Genomic DNA, 15,383 nt, shown 5'->3' with positions numbered 1-15,383 from the left:
GTTTTGATCATTTATACAATATTTTGATGGATTTTAAAGTTGAAACTGTCATATATTATGTCTACCCTTGTTAATTAGCTTCACTTTTACTAGTAGAAATGCATTTTGAAGTTTTTTACTTTTCCCATAATGTAATTATAATTTATTATTTCATAAATGTATTATCATTGTCATAATTGCTATTATAGTTAGGATCACTGTTGTAAGTATTATTCAAAGTAACAATGTAACTCAAACACTGAATCCACTGCTGGATGAGAGGCAGGGTACCTTCTTAGCAGCTCATCTATTGAAACCCGCTGCTGCCCTCTAGCGGTCAAAATCCGAAACGACACTTGACGTCACCTTCCCTTCCGGCTCCCGCAGGTCACATGACCAAAACAAGGCAACATGGCGGCGGACTTGAGTGTATTTGCCGATACGGGCGCCACTTTCAATCCATTTCCATCCGCATAAAATAATAGACAGCAGCTTGTGTTTACCGTAATGTGCCTTGTGGAGGAAAGCGGACGCTTAGTTTGCCCAAGTGAGTTTTGGCGGCTGCTAAAGGCGCTCTGAATGAAAGTTGACAGGCCAGTGATGGAGGAGGTGCAAAGCAAGAGAGAAGTAGGTTTAGTTGTTTCCTGTGCCCTGCCTCCAGCATCCAGTGTAATCTGACTGTGAACACCAACATTTGTACCTGTAAGCCTTTAATAACGTCTCCTCAGTGTCTAATGCATTTCTCCTGCTGTCCCTTTCCTTGTATTTGCAGACATTTTTACGAGTGCGGGCAAACAGGCAAACAAGATTGAATGGTATGTACACGGATCATATCTATTTATACCACTTGCTTGACGCTTCATATCTTTCATTAAGACTTTATTTTTCGTGTTTTAATGCTTTAAATATTATCTGGACGTGTGTTTGGAGCAAATTATAAATGCTATGCCCAGGCCAGTCACTGTACATGGAAAGCTTTAATGGAGTTTCAGCAGGAAGGTAGTGAGACCAGGCTCAGTTCACTAAAGTGCATCTGAATGTATTCTGTTGGTGCCACACCAAATAATATACAATATGTTTAAACTTATTACATTTCTTGAGGAAGCAAGGTATTGTTTACTAATGGTATCTGAAGAAAGAACCAGACTTTTTTTTTTTTTTTCAGATTTTTTTTTTTTTATATATAGGGAGAGGGGGGTGTTGGTTTCAACATTAGCTCACTGGCAAATTGTGTCCTTAAACAATATGATAACAGTTGACTCAGTCTTAATTTACGATAGAAAATGGTTAATTCCAGATTATGAGTGATGTATAGCTAACCCTGTGAGTTATCTCTGTAGGGACAGTTTGTCTCAGCTGCATAAAATAATAGACAGCAGGTTAAACTGGGTGTAACAGGTTGCATGATAGGTCATAGTAATTTGTTAAATGTTACATGGAAAATGAGTCATATGTCAACACATGCAATGTAAACATAGGACCATTTGTCCATTAGAAGGCCTCCACTATAACCAGAGGACAGTGAAGAGAGAAGTGAAACAGAATTGAACCCCCCTTTTTTTAAAAAAAAAACAAAACAAAACAAAACAAAACAAAAAAAACATTGAATTCCTAAGTTGTATTCATCCTGTTTTTGGGCGTAATGCTATAGGAAACAGTGCTTCAGCTTCCTGTCCTCCCGTTTTGTTAATTTTAAACAAACTGGGAAGTGATTACCAAACAGTCCTTATTAAACAAAACCTCAACTTTTGTACCTGTTTCTGTTGTCATTCTCTTGCCTTTGAATTTTCAAATTTCTGATGAACTCAAAGTGAATGTGGTCATTCGTCCACACAAATGAATACCACAGTAAACAGGCAATATTGTCTCCCAGACTTAACCGCTCTGTGCCCTGCGTAGTTTGAGAGCTGCCATGAGCTAGTCTGCATTGGACACAGCATTATTTGCCAGCGTCTGATTAGGCGATTATCAAAATACAGGCTGAATATGCTGCTTGGTCAGTTTACTCTTGTGAAAACACAAAAGGCACCACAGTAAATGACTTCAATCCTCGTGGCGGAAATTCAACCAGGCTTGTCATCATATAATGCTAATTTAATCACAGAGGTTACATGCCTAAAAATGAGTATATCTTTTAAGTGTTTTGCTTTAGAGCACATCAGTACATGTCCTGTGTGGGCAACTTGACCATTTTGATCATTTCAGGGGTTTTGTGGCATTTTATCACCACTTGCTGTTCATCTTAATCATGTCACAGCATTATAATGACCCTCCTGTTTCTCCTGAGTGGTGGACTCAGTCCATAGTGCCTAGCTTCTTGGGTTAGGGCAGGTTTCTGCCTGGTCGGTCCAAAAGTGTGTTTTCATGAGCCTGGGTTTATAAATAAAAGAATACTATTTCTATTATGGAACCATTGATATACGTATCTGTTAGCTGTATCCCGCCTGTCTCCTTTAATCGCCCTGAATGACTGGAAGTGGAAACTGGAAGAAGCTAATATTTTCTCTATATTTCCAGTGGTAATCCATTTTTGCAGTCTTGACTGTTATTGTGTTGATTGCCATCTCCGTTGCTACACATTCTCTGTATCCCATCTTGAGGTAACACACCGATAACTCTCCCTTTTTTAAGTCACCACCTGTGACAAGAGCCAGTGAAGACTTAGTTTAAACTTCGCCCTCCATTACTTTCTCTCTGTCCTCATGTGGAACGAGGAATCATTTTCGTCGGGGCGGGGTGTCACGGCTGAGGGGGGCCAGAGATCCCTGCCGGACCTAATTAGCAGCCTGCTCCTTTCCCTATTTAACAACGCCCCCCTCGATTAGCGTCAGGGGAGAGTTGGCACAGGAGGAGGAGCGGGCACTTCCTCTCTCTCTTTAACCCCCCCCCTTCGTCTTCCTCCCCTGCAGTAATGGCATATTGCCTCATGTCCTCCTTTTCTCTCCTCCTCCTCCGCTCTGTCCATCACCTCACCCAGGGTCCCTGTTGGGCTCCTCTGCTTTCCCAGCCAGCTAAAAATTAATGTCCCCGCGCGCCATTTGCAGTTAAGAAAAAACGACAGAGACTCGGGGCGCAAAGGCGGCTGTTCTGCTCTGTTAAATTTCTAATTATGTGTGTATGTGTGTGTGTGCGTGCGTGTGTGTGTGTGTATGAGAGAGAGAGGGAGAGAGAGAGGAGGGGGTTAGCTGTGACAGAATGGAAAGGGAGCAAAGGAAGAAGCAGTAGAGGAGAGGGTGGCAAGGATGGGGTGAAAGGAAAAAATTGTCCTGTCATGTCAGGCTCTTGTCATTTTCTTCCCTAACGCGTGTGAAGTTTAGCCCAAGCTGCTCTCAGAATCGCCTCTAAGCTTGAAGAGAATGGAGAAGACGTTGCAGCCTTAATATGAGAGCTATATTGCGTTGTAAATAATCAAATCAAGGGATAGTCGTGTTACTTAAATCCTTTACATTGGTCATTTTCAGCACAGTATCCTTATGAGTGAATATTTCCCAGGCTCATAAAAATTGCTTATATTTTTTGGTGGGCATCCAGCTGACTGAGCCCTGGGACTCACTTTGGCCCCAAACACACAGCTTGACAGGCTGCCTTGTATGCACACACCTCCCTCAAGCCAGTAACTGGTAAAATACAGTGACATGGTGGAATCGTCTTGAGATTTTGGCTTTTGTAATATCAGCAAAGAGATGTCTTTTCCTGTTTTTTAAAGGCTGCATTAAAAGGAAGGGGTGCAATTTTCTGGACTTAATAGACTCTTGTAGCCTTTATATTATTATTATTATTATTATTATTATTATTGTCTAATGATTATGTATTGGAAATCTCTTGTTTTATGAAAGTACCAGTGGTCATACCTACAATATCATCACAATAGATACTGAGGTATTGAGTTAAAGTTATCATGTAGTACTTGATCTTGTCCATATCACCCAGCCCTGACACTTGTTTTATTTATTTAGTTGGTTCACCTTAACACTGTGTAAATGCTTATTATGGTTGTATGTATGTATTTTGAGTAAGCACCTCTCTCCTCTCCTGTGCCCCTGCAGCCCGTATAGGCAAGATGAAGAGGAGGAAGCCTGAGGAGGGGGGCCAGGTATGTCCGCTGTGCAGCGCCCCATTGGCTGGGAGCGAGGAGGAGATGAGTAGACATGTGGAACAATGCCTGCTCCAGGTAGTACAATCAGGGCCCGAACCCCGCCTACCGCTGGCTGGACAGCCTATCAGCACCTCTCTTCCCGTAGATGCTGACCAGTCACCTCCTCTACTCACTGTAGATGATAGTCATTGGCCGGTCTCCTCTTAACTTCCTGTAAGGTGCCTGTACTGCATTCACATCATATGGGATCATAAAAAAGAAAGACTTTTCACCAAACAGTATCGACCAAAAACCAGAAAAATCCCTGTGTCCTAATGTGACATTTTAAGAGTTACAATCACAAGAATATTACACTTTATAATTTTTGATGGTTTTAGGGGGGGAAGGAAAGCTCATATGACCCATTTTTCCCACATGACATGAATGCAGCACAACCAGTGGCATGTAGTTCCCGTAGATGCCGACCCGTTGACGTCTGCAGTTCTTGCAAGTGTCGACCAATCACACCTGTATTTCCTGTAGATGCCGGCCAATCACGCTTTGCCTCCTGTAGCTGTAGACCAATCAGATTGTGCACAACCTTTTTCAGTGAACCACATTTCTGCCCAAAGATTTTCTTTCCTGTAGATGCTAAACCACATTTCACCGTAGATGTCCACCAATCACCAGCCGTCTTCTCTCACCTCACTGATCGCTGTCCATCACACTAACCTCCACTAGATCCACTACTGACAGATGTATTGTCTGTTAAATAAATAAATATGATGTAAATAATATACATATTGTATAAATGGTTTCATAATCCCAGATTTGTTTTAGTGGTATGTTTGGTTTTGAAACTTAAGAACTGTATCTGATCACGGTACAGGTTTTATCCATCCAGTGTGTGATTTTGCTTTAACGTGTGTGTGTGTGTATTTTGTCAGCGCGAGGGTGCGTTCGGCGACGACGATAATGCAGACATGGACGGGGAGAATGGGCGAGGCTTCGAGGAGTACGAGTGGGCAGGGCAGAAGAGGATCAGAGCCACCGCTCTGCTGGAGGGAGGCTTCAGAGGTACACACACACACACACACACACTCAACAGATACCACAGACACTCACGCACAAGGATTTTCCTCTTTCCCAGACATATAAACAGACTAAATACATGTTACATAATAGAAGTCATATTTTAAACAGTTACAGACATTGAAAGGTTATTGTCACATCAAGAGGCCAATTTTAGTTTCACACAATTTACAGGATTTGAGAAAATCTTATTCTTCAAGTCATGTCTGAAGTCCCTCTGCTGCTCCCCGAGAAACTTTCCCTCTGATTTTTGTCACCTTCGGGGTGTGTTGTGGATTTTCACAGTCCATGCTGCCGGGTTGCTGTCGCGATGCACTTGTCCAGTCATCTTAGCCGGTTGATAATGACTTGTTCCTGTCCAGCTGCAGCAGTGTTAGCTGTCTGAGATCAGGGTTGAGTGCGACTGGGGAGCCATAATGGTGCCGGTGGTCTGGTGGCGGTCTGGGTCGGCCAAGGTCAGCCTGGCTCGGCCCGGCTCAGCCCTCTTAGCAAGGCGAAGGAAAACACATTTAGCTGGGCAATTGACCTGCTGGTCGACCCCCTGTGTGTGGATCTGTGTGTGTGTTTTGTGTGTGTGTGTGTGTCTGCACGCCTAGAAATGCAATTATAGAACTGGACCGGAGAGCTGGTCACTGGGGAGACAGTGGCTGTTCTCTGACACCACAGTGCCTCCACTTCTCTCTCTCCCTCTCCCTCACTCTCTTTTCCCGCCTGGCCTCCCAGGTTTTCTCCGTTTCCGACTGTATCCTTCGCAACTTTTTCTTCCCATCATGAATTTCTCTCTGTTTGTTTTTGCTGTTAGAGCGAGGTTAACCTAACTATTAATTTTTAACATAAGAGAAGATATTGTTGCCAATTTCAGAGATGCAACAGAAAAGTCTTGTAACAAGTAGCAGAATGGAGCACAGCTCTCAGGATTGAATAATTAAAGAAATAACGCTACTTTTGAAATGTGTCGCTCGTAATCAGTTACTTTTTCATTAAAGAGGCCAATACTATTCACTGTTCATTTTTACCTATTTGACTTTAACGCAACAAAAAAATGTGCAGATGGAAATGTATTTTGTTGCTTTTTCTTTATGTAATTGTTAGTATTAAGGGAGTTGGTGCATTTTTTTTTAACAAGATATGAAATTTGATGAAACACATTAATAATATAGCACATGCATGGCTTTTGACTAACAATGGTAGGCCTGATAACTGACTTTTCCAAAAGGTTTCGTAAAAGCCTGATTCAACTTTTAGTTTTGAATTGTTTCTGTATGTTGAAATTTATTAGGAAAACCTTGAGAGCTGAGTTAGTTTGTATTTTTTTTTTTCTAATATTACATCCCTAGTTGGCATACGTGCTGTTAAAATGATTGAAATTGTTAGGAGCATTTCAGACCATCCTTGCATGTTCATTTAAAATTTCTAACAGGCTTTGTCTAGTGATGCACTCAGGCGCTTTTTACCAGGGCAAACAAGTCTCCATAGTGCATTCTCCCTCTCTGTTGTTTTCGGATGTGTGTGTGTGTGTGTGTGTGTGAACGAGAGGGAGAGGGAGAGAGAGAGAGAGAGGCAGGCCATCAAGATGTGCTCAGACAGAGGTAAAGAGCTGTTGTCGTCTCCAAGAGGCTCTCGCAAACGCTTTAATCCATCTTGCCTCCTCCTCTCCCTGTTCGACCCGCTGTTAAACACACACACGCTGAGACTCACCTGCTCCTCTGTTGACGCGACAGATCAATCCTGAAATCTCAACTAAAAGGGGTGGTGGTGGTGGTGGTGGCGGGGTGGGGTGCAGGCTGTCCCCATCTGTCCGTCCATCTCCCCATCGGCTCGCCCGTCCCTCGTCGGTGTGGTTTTAACGAGCAGACAGGACCCTTCTGCTGTGCTCTTAATAGGCCACCTTGTGATGTGACACAGATAACTGAGGTGGCCCGGGGAGAGCAACTTGAAACACTGCGCACACACACACACACACACACAGAGAAACACACGGCTTGCAGAGGAGGCTCAGAAGGTGGATTTTTCAGTCTTGAAAGCTCCTCAGTGGTTCAGACACACACACACACACACGCTGCTGAATCCAGCCGGCCCTCGAGAGCCAGCGGCCGGCTAGACGGATGACGAGATGCTGCAAGGAGGGGGGTCTCTCCAGCCGGCAGGATAAAGAGAGAGCCTATCCTCCCTCTGTGAAGTGCCACCATCCTTCCCTGCCTTTGAGAGTGCGAGGAAGAAAGCCAGGAGGGAGCAGAGGGCCCTTTCATGGGAGAGGGGTGGGGGTGCGGGAGGCAGGGGAGAAAATCGAACAAGATCAGTTTATGATTCAACTCTGCGTGCGCGAGGGGAGACTTCCCTGCGTCTCTCACCGGCTTAGCGAGGTTGAAAGCAGCAACGCAGCGCAGACAAAGAGCCCGCTTTATCTGGCTGGCAGGCAGGCCGGCCAGCTCTCTGTCTGTCTGTCTGTCTGACCGGCAGGGGAAAGTGACTGTCTATTAGCTTATAACTTTGCGGGGTACTTTCACAAAGTCTGTGCCTAGGCAATAAGCTGTGAGAGGCTGCACTTGGCAGTGATATTAGAGCAGCCAAGAGGCGTGAAACAGCAGCAGAGAGGATTCAAGTGTTCAGTAAATCTTATTTTTTAATCAGTAATTTAATATAGTGATAATTAAATCAGGTTTTTAAAAAGTTGCCAAACAGTGAGTAGCTAAGATTTCTGCGGTTAGTGCATGAATATTTACATTACAACCTGATAACTGTGTGTGTCTGCCAGGCATGTTACAGCTGCCTCAAATATGTCTCTGACACCAAAATACATTTTAGTAAGAATCATAATATAAATGGAGATGCAAAACAACTGGCTTGTCTTATGACAGTTTTGAGTCTTTTTTTCTTTTAGTTTTACTCTGATGCTTACTTTACAGTGCAGTGACACACTCCTAGGAGACAAAGGTCACACAAGTGCGAACTTCAAAATCAGCCAAACACAAACAGTGAACATAATATTTATGCCAATACAGTCTTTTAAATCTGATATTGGCTTATACCAGTGGACTGCCAATGTACATACAGGATAAATTGCTTTGTTCAAATTTAGTTAACCATGAGGGGAAAAGGTACAAGACAGCACTTTCCTCATATGAGATGGAGCTCTGTTATCAGGACACAATCAAAAATGGAAAAAAAAAAGGAATTTCTCTCACCACAAACATTTACTAAGCCATATTTAAGAAAACAATTAATGCTTTGAGTAATATCTTCCGGCAGTAACATTGAGTAAACACATACATGTCAGTAATCCATTCTCCTCCCTGTACTTTCCACTCTTACAGCCATGTAATTGCATTTTGCACCTTCAAACATTCATGCTATATCTTAGTATTCTCTTTTTCTGTGCAGTTTGCTATTTCCTGCAACAATGCCCTACTTTCCTCTCTGCGTTCATTAGTTCAGTCTCATCGTCACTAAGCTATCTGTTGGATTTAATTTGACTAGACTTTGAACTTTTAACTGAGCTACTTTGCTGAAAACAACAGAAACCTCGAGGCCAGTGCAAAATCTACCTGAAATAGGTGTTTTCCTTTGAAACAAAATAGTTGATCCATCCACCATCAGTGGAGCCACAGAGAGACAGACACACGGACAGGCAGGCAGACAGACAGATCCTGAGTGTTGATAGCAGGGCGTCCTCAGAGAGACAGAGGAAGAGAAGAGGGGGATTATGGCTGGATGAGCTGGCCCAGGGGGGTTGAGCAGAGGAGCAATCTCTGCTTTGTAAACGCACTTCAAAGATGGCCGTCTCATGTCTTTGTGTCCGTGTCCCTCTCCCAGTCCTCCTCTCTCTCTCTCTCTGACCTGTAAATGGCAGAACGATAGCGTGACGACCTTTGACACCCCTCCTCTCTCCCACCAAGGGGGGTCCTGATAATTGCTATGGCAACAGGATGCCACCGAGGTGGGTCGATTGGCTGATCCGGGCTGCCCGTCAGCCTGATGAGCCCTTTGATCCTGCCTGCCTCTAAAGATCCTTACTTGTAGTGTCGTTGCTTCGGGGCAGGCACCGCGGCGACATGTATGTAGATTGGCTCTCTGCCATGTTACTGTCACAAAGCGCGCAAGCCGGGAAGAGGAAAAACACGTGTAGTTAGTGTGTTAAGAGTCAACGATATGCAGGAGATAGTTATGGTAATGAGGCAGACTGGGAGTGTCATGTGCGCCTGTGTGTATGTGCAAGCATGTGTACGTATTGATCCTGCGCTATCTACCAGAAAAGAGGTGAAGCAGCTTATTGAGCAAGGCCAGAACACAAGGAAAGGGAACCGGTGACACATGAATGGAGGAAATTAAGTATAGAAGAAAAAAATGGAGATAAAAGAGGTTGGGAAGAGAAGAGGTAAACTGGAAAAAGTGAGGGATTTAAAGAGGAAGGGAGGGTGATGCAAGAGAGGGAACGTATGGAGTAAAGGAGAATAACGGAGGGAGCAAGGAAAGGATGAAATTAGGAGGGGAGAGGATGAGAGGCAAAGGGGAAAAAAAGGGAAGGGAGGAAGGAAGGAAGGAGAGAGGGAGGGCTCGTCAGTGCATAATGTGAGTGAAAGGCAGTTAGAGTGGGGCTGACCTTTCCCTGGCCAGATTAGATTGGCCTGCCAAGACTGCTTAGAGGGACAGATAGTAGCACAGGGAACACACACACACAGCGAAGAGACCACACGCAAGCACAGTGCACACACACACACAATTCATGCTTAGGTACCAATAAGAAAACACAGTATCCTGTCTCTAAAGGAGTAACTTAAAAGCATCTGAATGCTGTTAAAATGATCTGTGCCTCCTTGGGCTTCGGTTCATCTGTAAGCTAATGTCACTTCACAGTCAAGTGCTTCTGCAGTGTGGGAGTATAGCCGATGCTCATATTCAGAGAGAATTAAAATTTGTGCAATAGTGAAAAAGGCTTGGAATGCTTGATCGCCAAAGATTGTGTGTGGGCTTCAGTCGGTCCGCCATATGTTTGTGACCACAGAATAATCATGTCGTGAGTTGGAGCGAGTGCTAGGAAAGGAAATGCCAATAGCAGCTGAAATGTTTTTCAAAGAATAATATTATTTGACAGTTTAATATCAGAGTAGAATACATTTTATATGATTCTTCATATTAATGGATTGAATTTTTAGAGTGATTGCTGTTCCACGGTATTTGACCTGTTTTATAGCTCATAGGTTATTTGGTAAAACTTACAAAGGTGCTCATATGGTACAATACGGCTTTATAAGCATTATTGTATAAGTATGATAACCACTATAATAAGAAGAGGATGTGTTGTATAAATTGAAAGCGATTTGGAAGCATTGGATATTTTACGGAGCAAACATATACCCAATGACAGACTGAATGTTATTTCTGATGGTTGTTAATAGCATTTATTTACAATACAATCAGCGTCTATTGGGAAATATAAAGATATGATGTGGTTGGATATGATAAATGACTTTCCACATCATTGTAATCATCCTGTGACTCCCTGGGCTGATCCCAAACCCTCTTGTGTCCACATTTCGGCGCTACAGTCAAAACCAGTTTCCCCACATATAACTCCCAAGTCCCACTGGTTGGTGGCAGTCGCTCACCACAAGATCCATATCTTGATCAGCTGATTAGATTAACAACGATTCTCCATCGCCACCACCAGTAGCAGCATCGGCTCTCCTTAACACTGATGCATTAGTGGTCAGAAGTCAGCGCTATCTGTTTTCCTGTCATCCGCTCTGTCACTCAGTCACGGCTGATGGATGAAAAGCTCGGCGACACTCACAGCTTAGCACCCGCAACCGCCCCGCCCGGCTGACCCCGAGGCACTGCGGACAGGGGTGGCACAAGCTCCTGTCACGGTCTCTGAGGGAGACGGAGCACCGAGAGGCCAACGAAGACTTCCATCTTCCTCAAAAAAAAATCTGTCCTTCGGTGGTTGCCTCTTTCAGGTCCTCTTTCAAGCGCTTTAAGAGGAGTTAAAAGTAAAGAAACAGATTCTCTGGCTCCGTGTGTTGGATGTGTGTGAACTGGACAGTAAACAAGGTGTCACTGAAAATGCGACATGCACGGAAAAGAAAACCACCGTCCCTGGACAGCGAGCCAGTCTTGTGTGGACGGGATGACAAACATCTGTGTCAGTGTCTTATGTCAAAAATGAAGAAAAGTCGTAAGTGTGTGGAAGTCCAGTCCTCTTCTCCCCAGCCAATACGGTGACTGTACGGTGTAATATGGGCTCTATTACCTTGTACCGTGCCCTGGAAAGCTGCAGCATCAGTAGCCAAGCAGAGCTGGCCGCCTGCTAGATTTATGCAGCGCGGCCATTGTTCCCATATGTTCCCCTCTGCCGCCGAGACCAAATAAAAGTTAAAAGGTCCTTTTTATTTGATCACTAAAAACCATGGGCCGGTTGTAAAACGGCTTAGCATTGGTGGCGTGTTTTCATCACGACGCCTTTCGTTCCTCCGTCTCTCTCCCTCTCTCTCCTCCCTCAGTGCTTTTTTTTTTTTTTGTCTTCTCCAGAGTGAGAGCAGGATGAATTACAGAGGGAGAGTTAGGTGGGAAGAGAATAGGTGGGCAACGGCGGCTCCTTGTAAACGTTTGAATCCCTAAAGATCCCCGGAGACGAGGCCCAGCAGCTGATTTGCAATTTGACAGAGATGCCACGGTGCACTGAGAGCCACTGTTACAGGAAGTCTGCTTTCCACACTGGCACACACGGGGAGGGGGGGGGGTAAATAAGATGTCTGTCAACTCTGTCTAGCCCAGTCTCTGGTCCTCTCTCTATCACACACACACACACACACACACACACACACCACGGTAGTCCAGCTGAGAGCTTGTAGAAATTGGGATAGGTGTAAATAAGATGGCTGTCAGGCCTGTCACTGGTCGACACACCAAGGGTTTCAGAGGCAGTTTAAGTGAAACACAAGCACACTCACACACACCTACCTTCCTTCATGTGGTTGAGTAGACAGGGTATAAGTGGCATACACACACACACACACACACACACACACACACACACACACAGACACACACCTGCCTTCAACATGGTTGGATAGACAGGATTTAAGTGACAGGTAGACAGACTCATGCTCACACACACCTTCAGTGGGTTAGAGAGACAGGGCATAAGTGACAGAAGGACAGACAGTCTCACCCAAACACCAAACAGATACCTCTAAGTGACGGACACACTCGCCCACACACACACACACACACACACAGTTAGCTCTGCAGCTAAGTGGAGCTGAAGGAAGCAGTCAGGCAGCGGCAAGAGTTTGTCTGAGCGTTCATCACCAGGTTTATAGAAGTGCCACTCAACCCAGGCACACACACACACACACATACCCACAGCGAGAAGTGCAAAGATTGATGGGTAACATGTCGGTCTTCATCACTTCACCACAAGTCTAATCGCTGTCTCTCCCTCCCTCTCACTCTCTCTCTGCTCCGACTTAGTTCTCTGGCCAAATCCTCCTGTCTCAATTATTTTTCTCTGGTTATTTTCAGATCCTTGAGATGTTTTAAGTTATTTACATTTCAAGGATGCACATATTCATATATATGTGTGTGTGTGTGTGTGTGTTGACCCTACTATGCGGGTTTGTTTTAAAGTGACATTTATTTTGATGTAACTGTACAGCTTGATGCTACTTCTGACAGATCATTTTCCTCATAATAAGGAAAATATTACCTGTATCGTTAAAAGCGAAAGGTATGCCTGGCAGCTGTGTATTTTGCTCTAGAGCACTTCAGAACTTCATTTTTTGGTTGTGGTAAAGTCAGAGTAGTGTTTAAAATGGTCCCATGCTTATTCCTCCAGGAACAGGCTTTGCCATGTGCAGCGCCAAGGAGAGCGCGGCGGACAGTGACGCCGATTTGGACGTGGACGGAGACGACACCCTGGAGTACGGCAAGGCCCAGTACACCGAGGCTGACATCATCCCCTGTTCCGGGGCAGGAGAGGACCAAGGGGAGGCCAGGGAGAGGGAGGCACTACGGGGAGCCGTGCTCAAGTACGAAACACCACACGGAGTGACCGGTTTAGTAGGGACAGTCTTAACGGTGCACCCAGCCTCTTGTCCACTTTGTTTTAATATGATGCAAAAAATATCACTGCTGTTCAATAATGAAAGTTCAAAAGTCAGATTTAGCAGCCTCTCATGTCAGGACTGTAAAGTTATCTAAAGAAGAAACTTGTTGAGTGGGTGTGTGGACTTTTGATCCAAATCTACAATAAGTAAATAGGAGTAAACCCATACTAATAACAGTCAGGGTTTACACCTTAAATGAATATAGAACTTAAAATAGCTTTGTTGAAGAGACAGGCTGAAAAAAAAAAATTAGATCCCAGCTTATCATGAATTACATGCTTGCTTTACATTTGAGTTGGACCTGTTGACCTCAGAAAGTCTTCACAGTCAGTGTTTCCTTGTGTTGCAGTGGCGGGATGCCTTCCAACAGAATAACGCCCGAGTTCTCCAAATGGGCCAATGACGGTGAGTATGGCTAAGAAAAATACCTATAGGGCAAAAAAAAAAAAAACCTTTTTTCTTTCTCTTTTGTTCTCATAAGTCATAAACATATCTAACATTAAAGGGTCTATAATACCAAATCTACTTGTCAGTGAACACCTTCAAGTCAGTCATCAAATTTAATTAATTCAGTCGGTCTGCATAACTTTACTTTCAGCGGGAAAAAATAGTTTTCCCTCAGAATTTCAGCCCATTCCATGTCTATTTTTTTTATAGCATGTGAGGTGTGCATTTGCACATTGTAGCTGGGAAAAAAAAAAAAAAAAACACAACCCAGTCTTATCCTGTTGCCTGTGTTGTCTGCAGAGATGCCTTCAACGAGCAATGGAGAGTGCAGCAAGACGGACCCCAACACTCCTTCCTCCTCCTCCTCCTCTTGCTCTTCCTCCTCTGCCCCACGCACCTGTAAAAACAGCGAGATCGAAAAGTAGGTTACACACAAACACACACACACACACACACACACACAAATATCGGGCAGTAAAAAGTGAGATAGAAAATTACTCTTTCACTTTCCCATCGCAGGATCAGATATATCTCACCCACACACTCCCATCGTGGTTCTATGACTTTCTGATGAGTTTCTTACTTGTGGCTGAGTCGCCTTCTAGAGGGTCATAAATGATGCATTTTGTGTGGATTCGTTTTTTCTCTCTCTAGCTGTGTGTGTGTGTGTGTGTGTGTGTGTGTGTGTGTGTGTGTGTGTGTGTGTGTGTGTGTGTGTGTGCGCGTGTGAGAGAGAGAGAGAGAGAGACGACAGGAAGGGTCTCTTCAGGTATTGATCTTCTCTGCAGTCCTGTTCTCTCCGAGCACAGAGCTGGCTTGGAATCATTAATGGACACACACACACACACACACACACACATAAATGCTTCGTGCACACACTCTGGGCACACACATATGTCAGCGCAACAGTGTGTAGACACATTCGGATCTTTGTTCACACCGGTGTACATGCACATGCCCACAACATGGCTTGTACCCGGCACTAGAAACAGGATGTGCAGAAACAGAGCTACCTGGGTTGAAGAGTTTTTTTTTTGTTTTGTTTGTTTGTTTTTTCTCATCTTTGAGGCAAACACAGATTTAATTGAAAGGAACATGCACTTGATGACCAGTTTGAGTTTGGTGGCACAACACTGACAATCAGTTTGATTATTGTAATGCCGCCTCTTAATTAAACCAGGACAAGACAACAGGTTAGGCCATGTGACCATGTTACGATATCTGAAATCCCAGACTAAATCAAGTCTCACATCACTACATCCATATAATATTGACATGTTGTGCAGAACTGTGGGACGACAAAGAACCTGGCTGCCTGCTCCTTGTAAACACAAACTAATGAATAGACATACTGCCCTATGCATTAGAGCACCCTGCGTGTGTGAAAGGCCAGCGCTCCCTAATTCCCTCATTTCCATCTCCTCATCCATATTCTGCCACAGGAAAACAATCACACACACACACACACACACTCTGCCACACCTTGTCCCCTGCATGGCTAATAGAGGTCAGCTCATTGTGAGAGTGAGAGAGAAAGAGAGAAGCAGGCAGGCGAGCAAGAGCGAACGAGAGAGAGAGAGAAAGAGAGGGGGGGGATTTGGTTGATTGCTTGCTTCTGCATGTCTGGCATATTCCCCTGTCCTTTTGCCCCATGCGATTACTTCACACACGCACGAGTGTGC

At 44.3% G+C, this 15,383-nt stretch overlaps 1 protein-coding gene across 2 annotated transcripts in view; it reads left to right on the top strand.

Annotated features, from left to right (window-relative positions):
* rnf220a (ring finger protein 220a) overlaps nt 1-15,383 on the top strand; it is a 191,290-nt gene that overhangs the window by 157,056 nt on the left and 18,851 nt on the right. Inside the window, exons 1-7 of one of the 2 annotated variants that reach the window (XM_030074397.1) lie at nt 382-606; nt 752-794; nt 4,026-4,150; nt 5,002-5,131; nt 12,984-13,176; nt 13,604-13,659; nt 14,002-14,122. In XM_030074397.1, coding sequence (XP_029930257.1) covers nt 559-606; nt 752-794; nt 4,026-4,150; nt 5,002-5,131; nt 12,984-13,176; nt 13,604-13,659; nt 14,002-14,122 — 716 coding nt within the window. In that variant the 5' untranslated portion in view covers nt 382-558. Of the gene's footprint in view, nt 1-381; nt 607-751; nt 795-4,025; nt 4,151-5,001; nt 5,132-12,983; nt 13,177-13,603; nt 13,660-14,001; nt 14,123-15,383 lie in introns of those variants that run through there. The other variant, XM_030074398.1, reaches the window with a different exon arrangement.

This window comes from Myripristis murdjan, chromosome 17 (assembly GCF_902150065.1).
Source record: "Myripristis murdjan chromosome 17, fMyrMur1.1, whole genome shotgun sequence".
Lineage (NCBI taxonomy): Eukaryota > Metazoa > Chordata > Actinopteri > Holocentriformes > Holocentridae > Myripristis > Myripristis murdjan.
The sequence above is the reverse complement of the archived record's forward strand: the minus strand, read 5'-3'. Positions and strand labels throughout refer to the sequence as shown.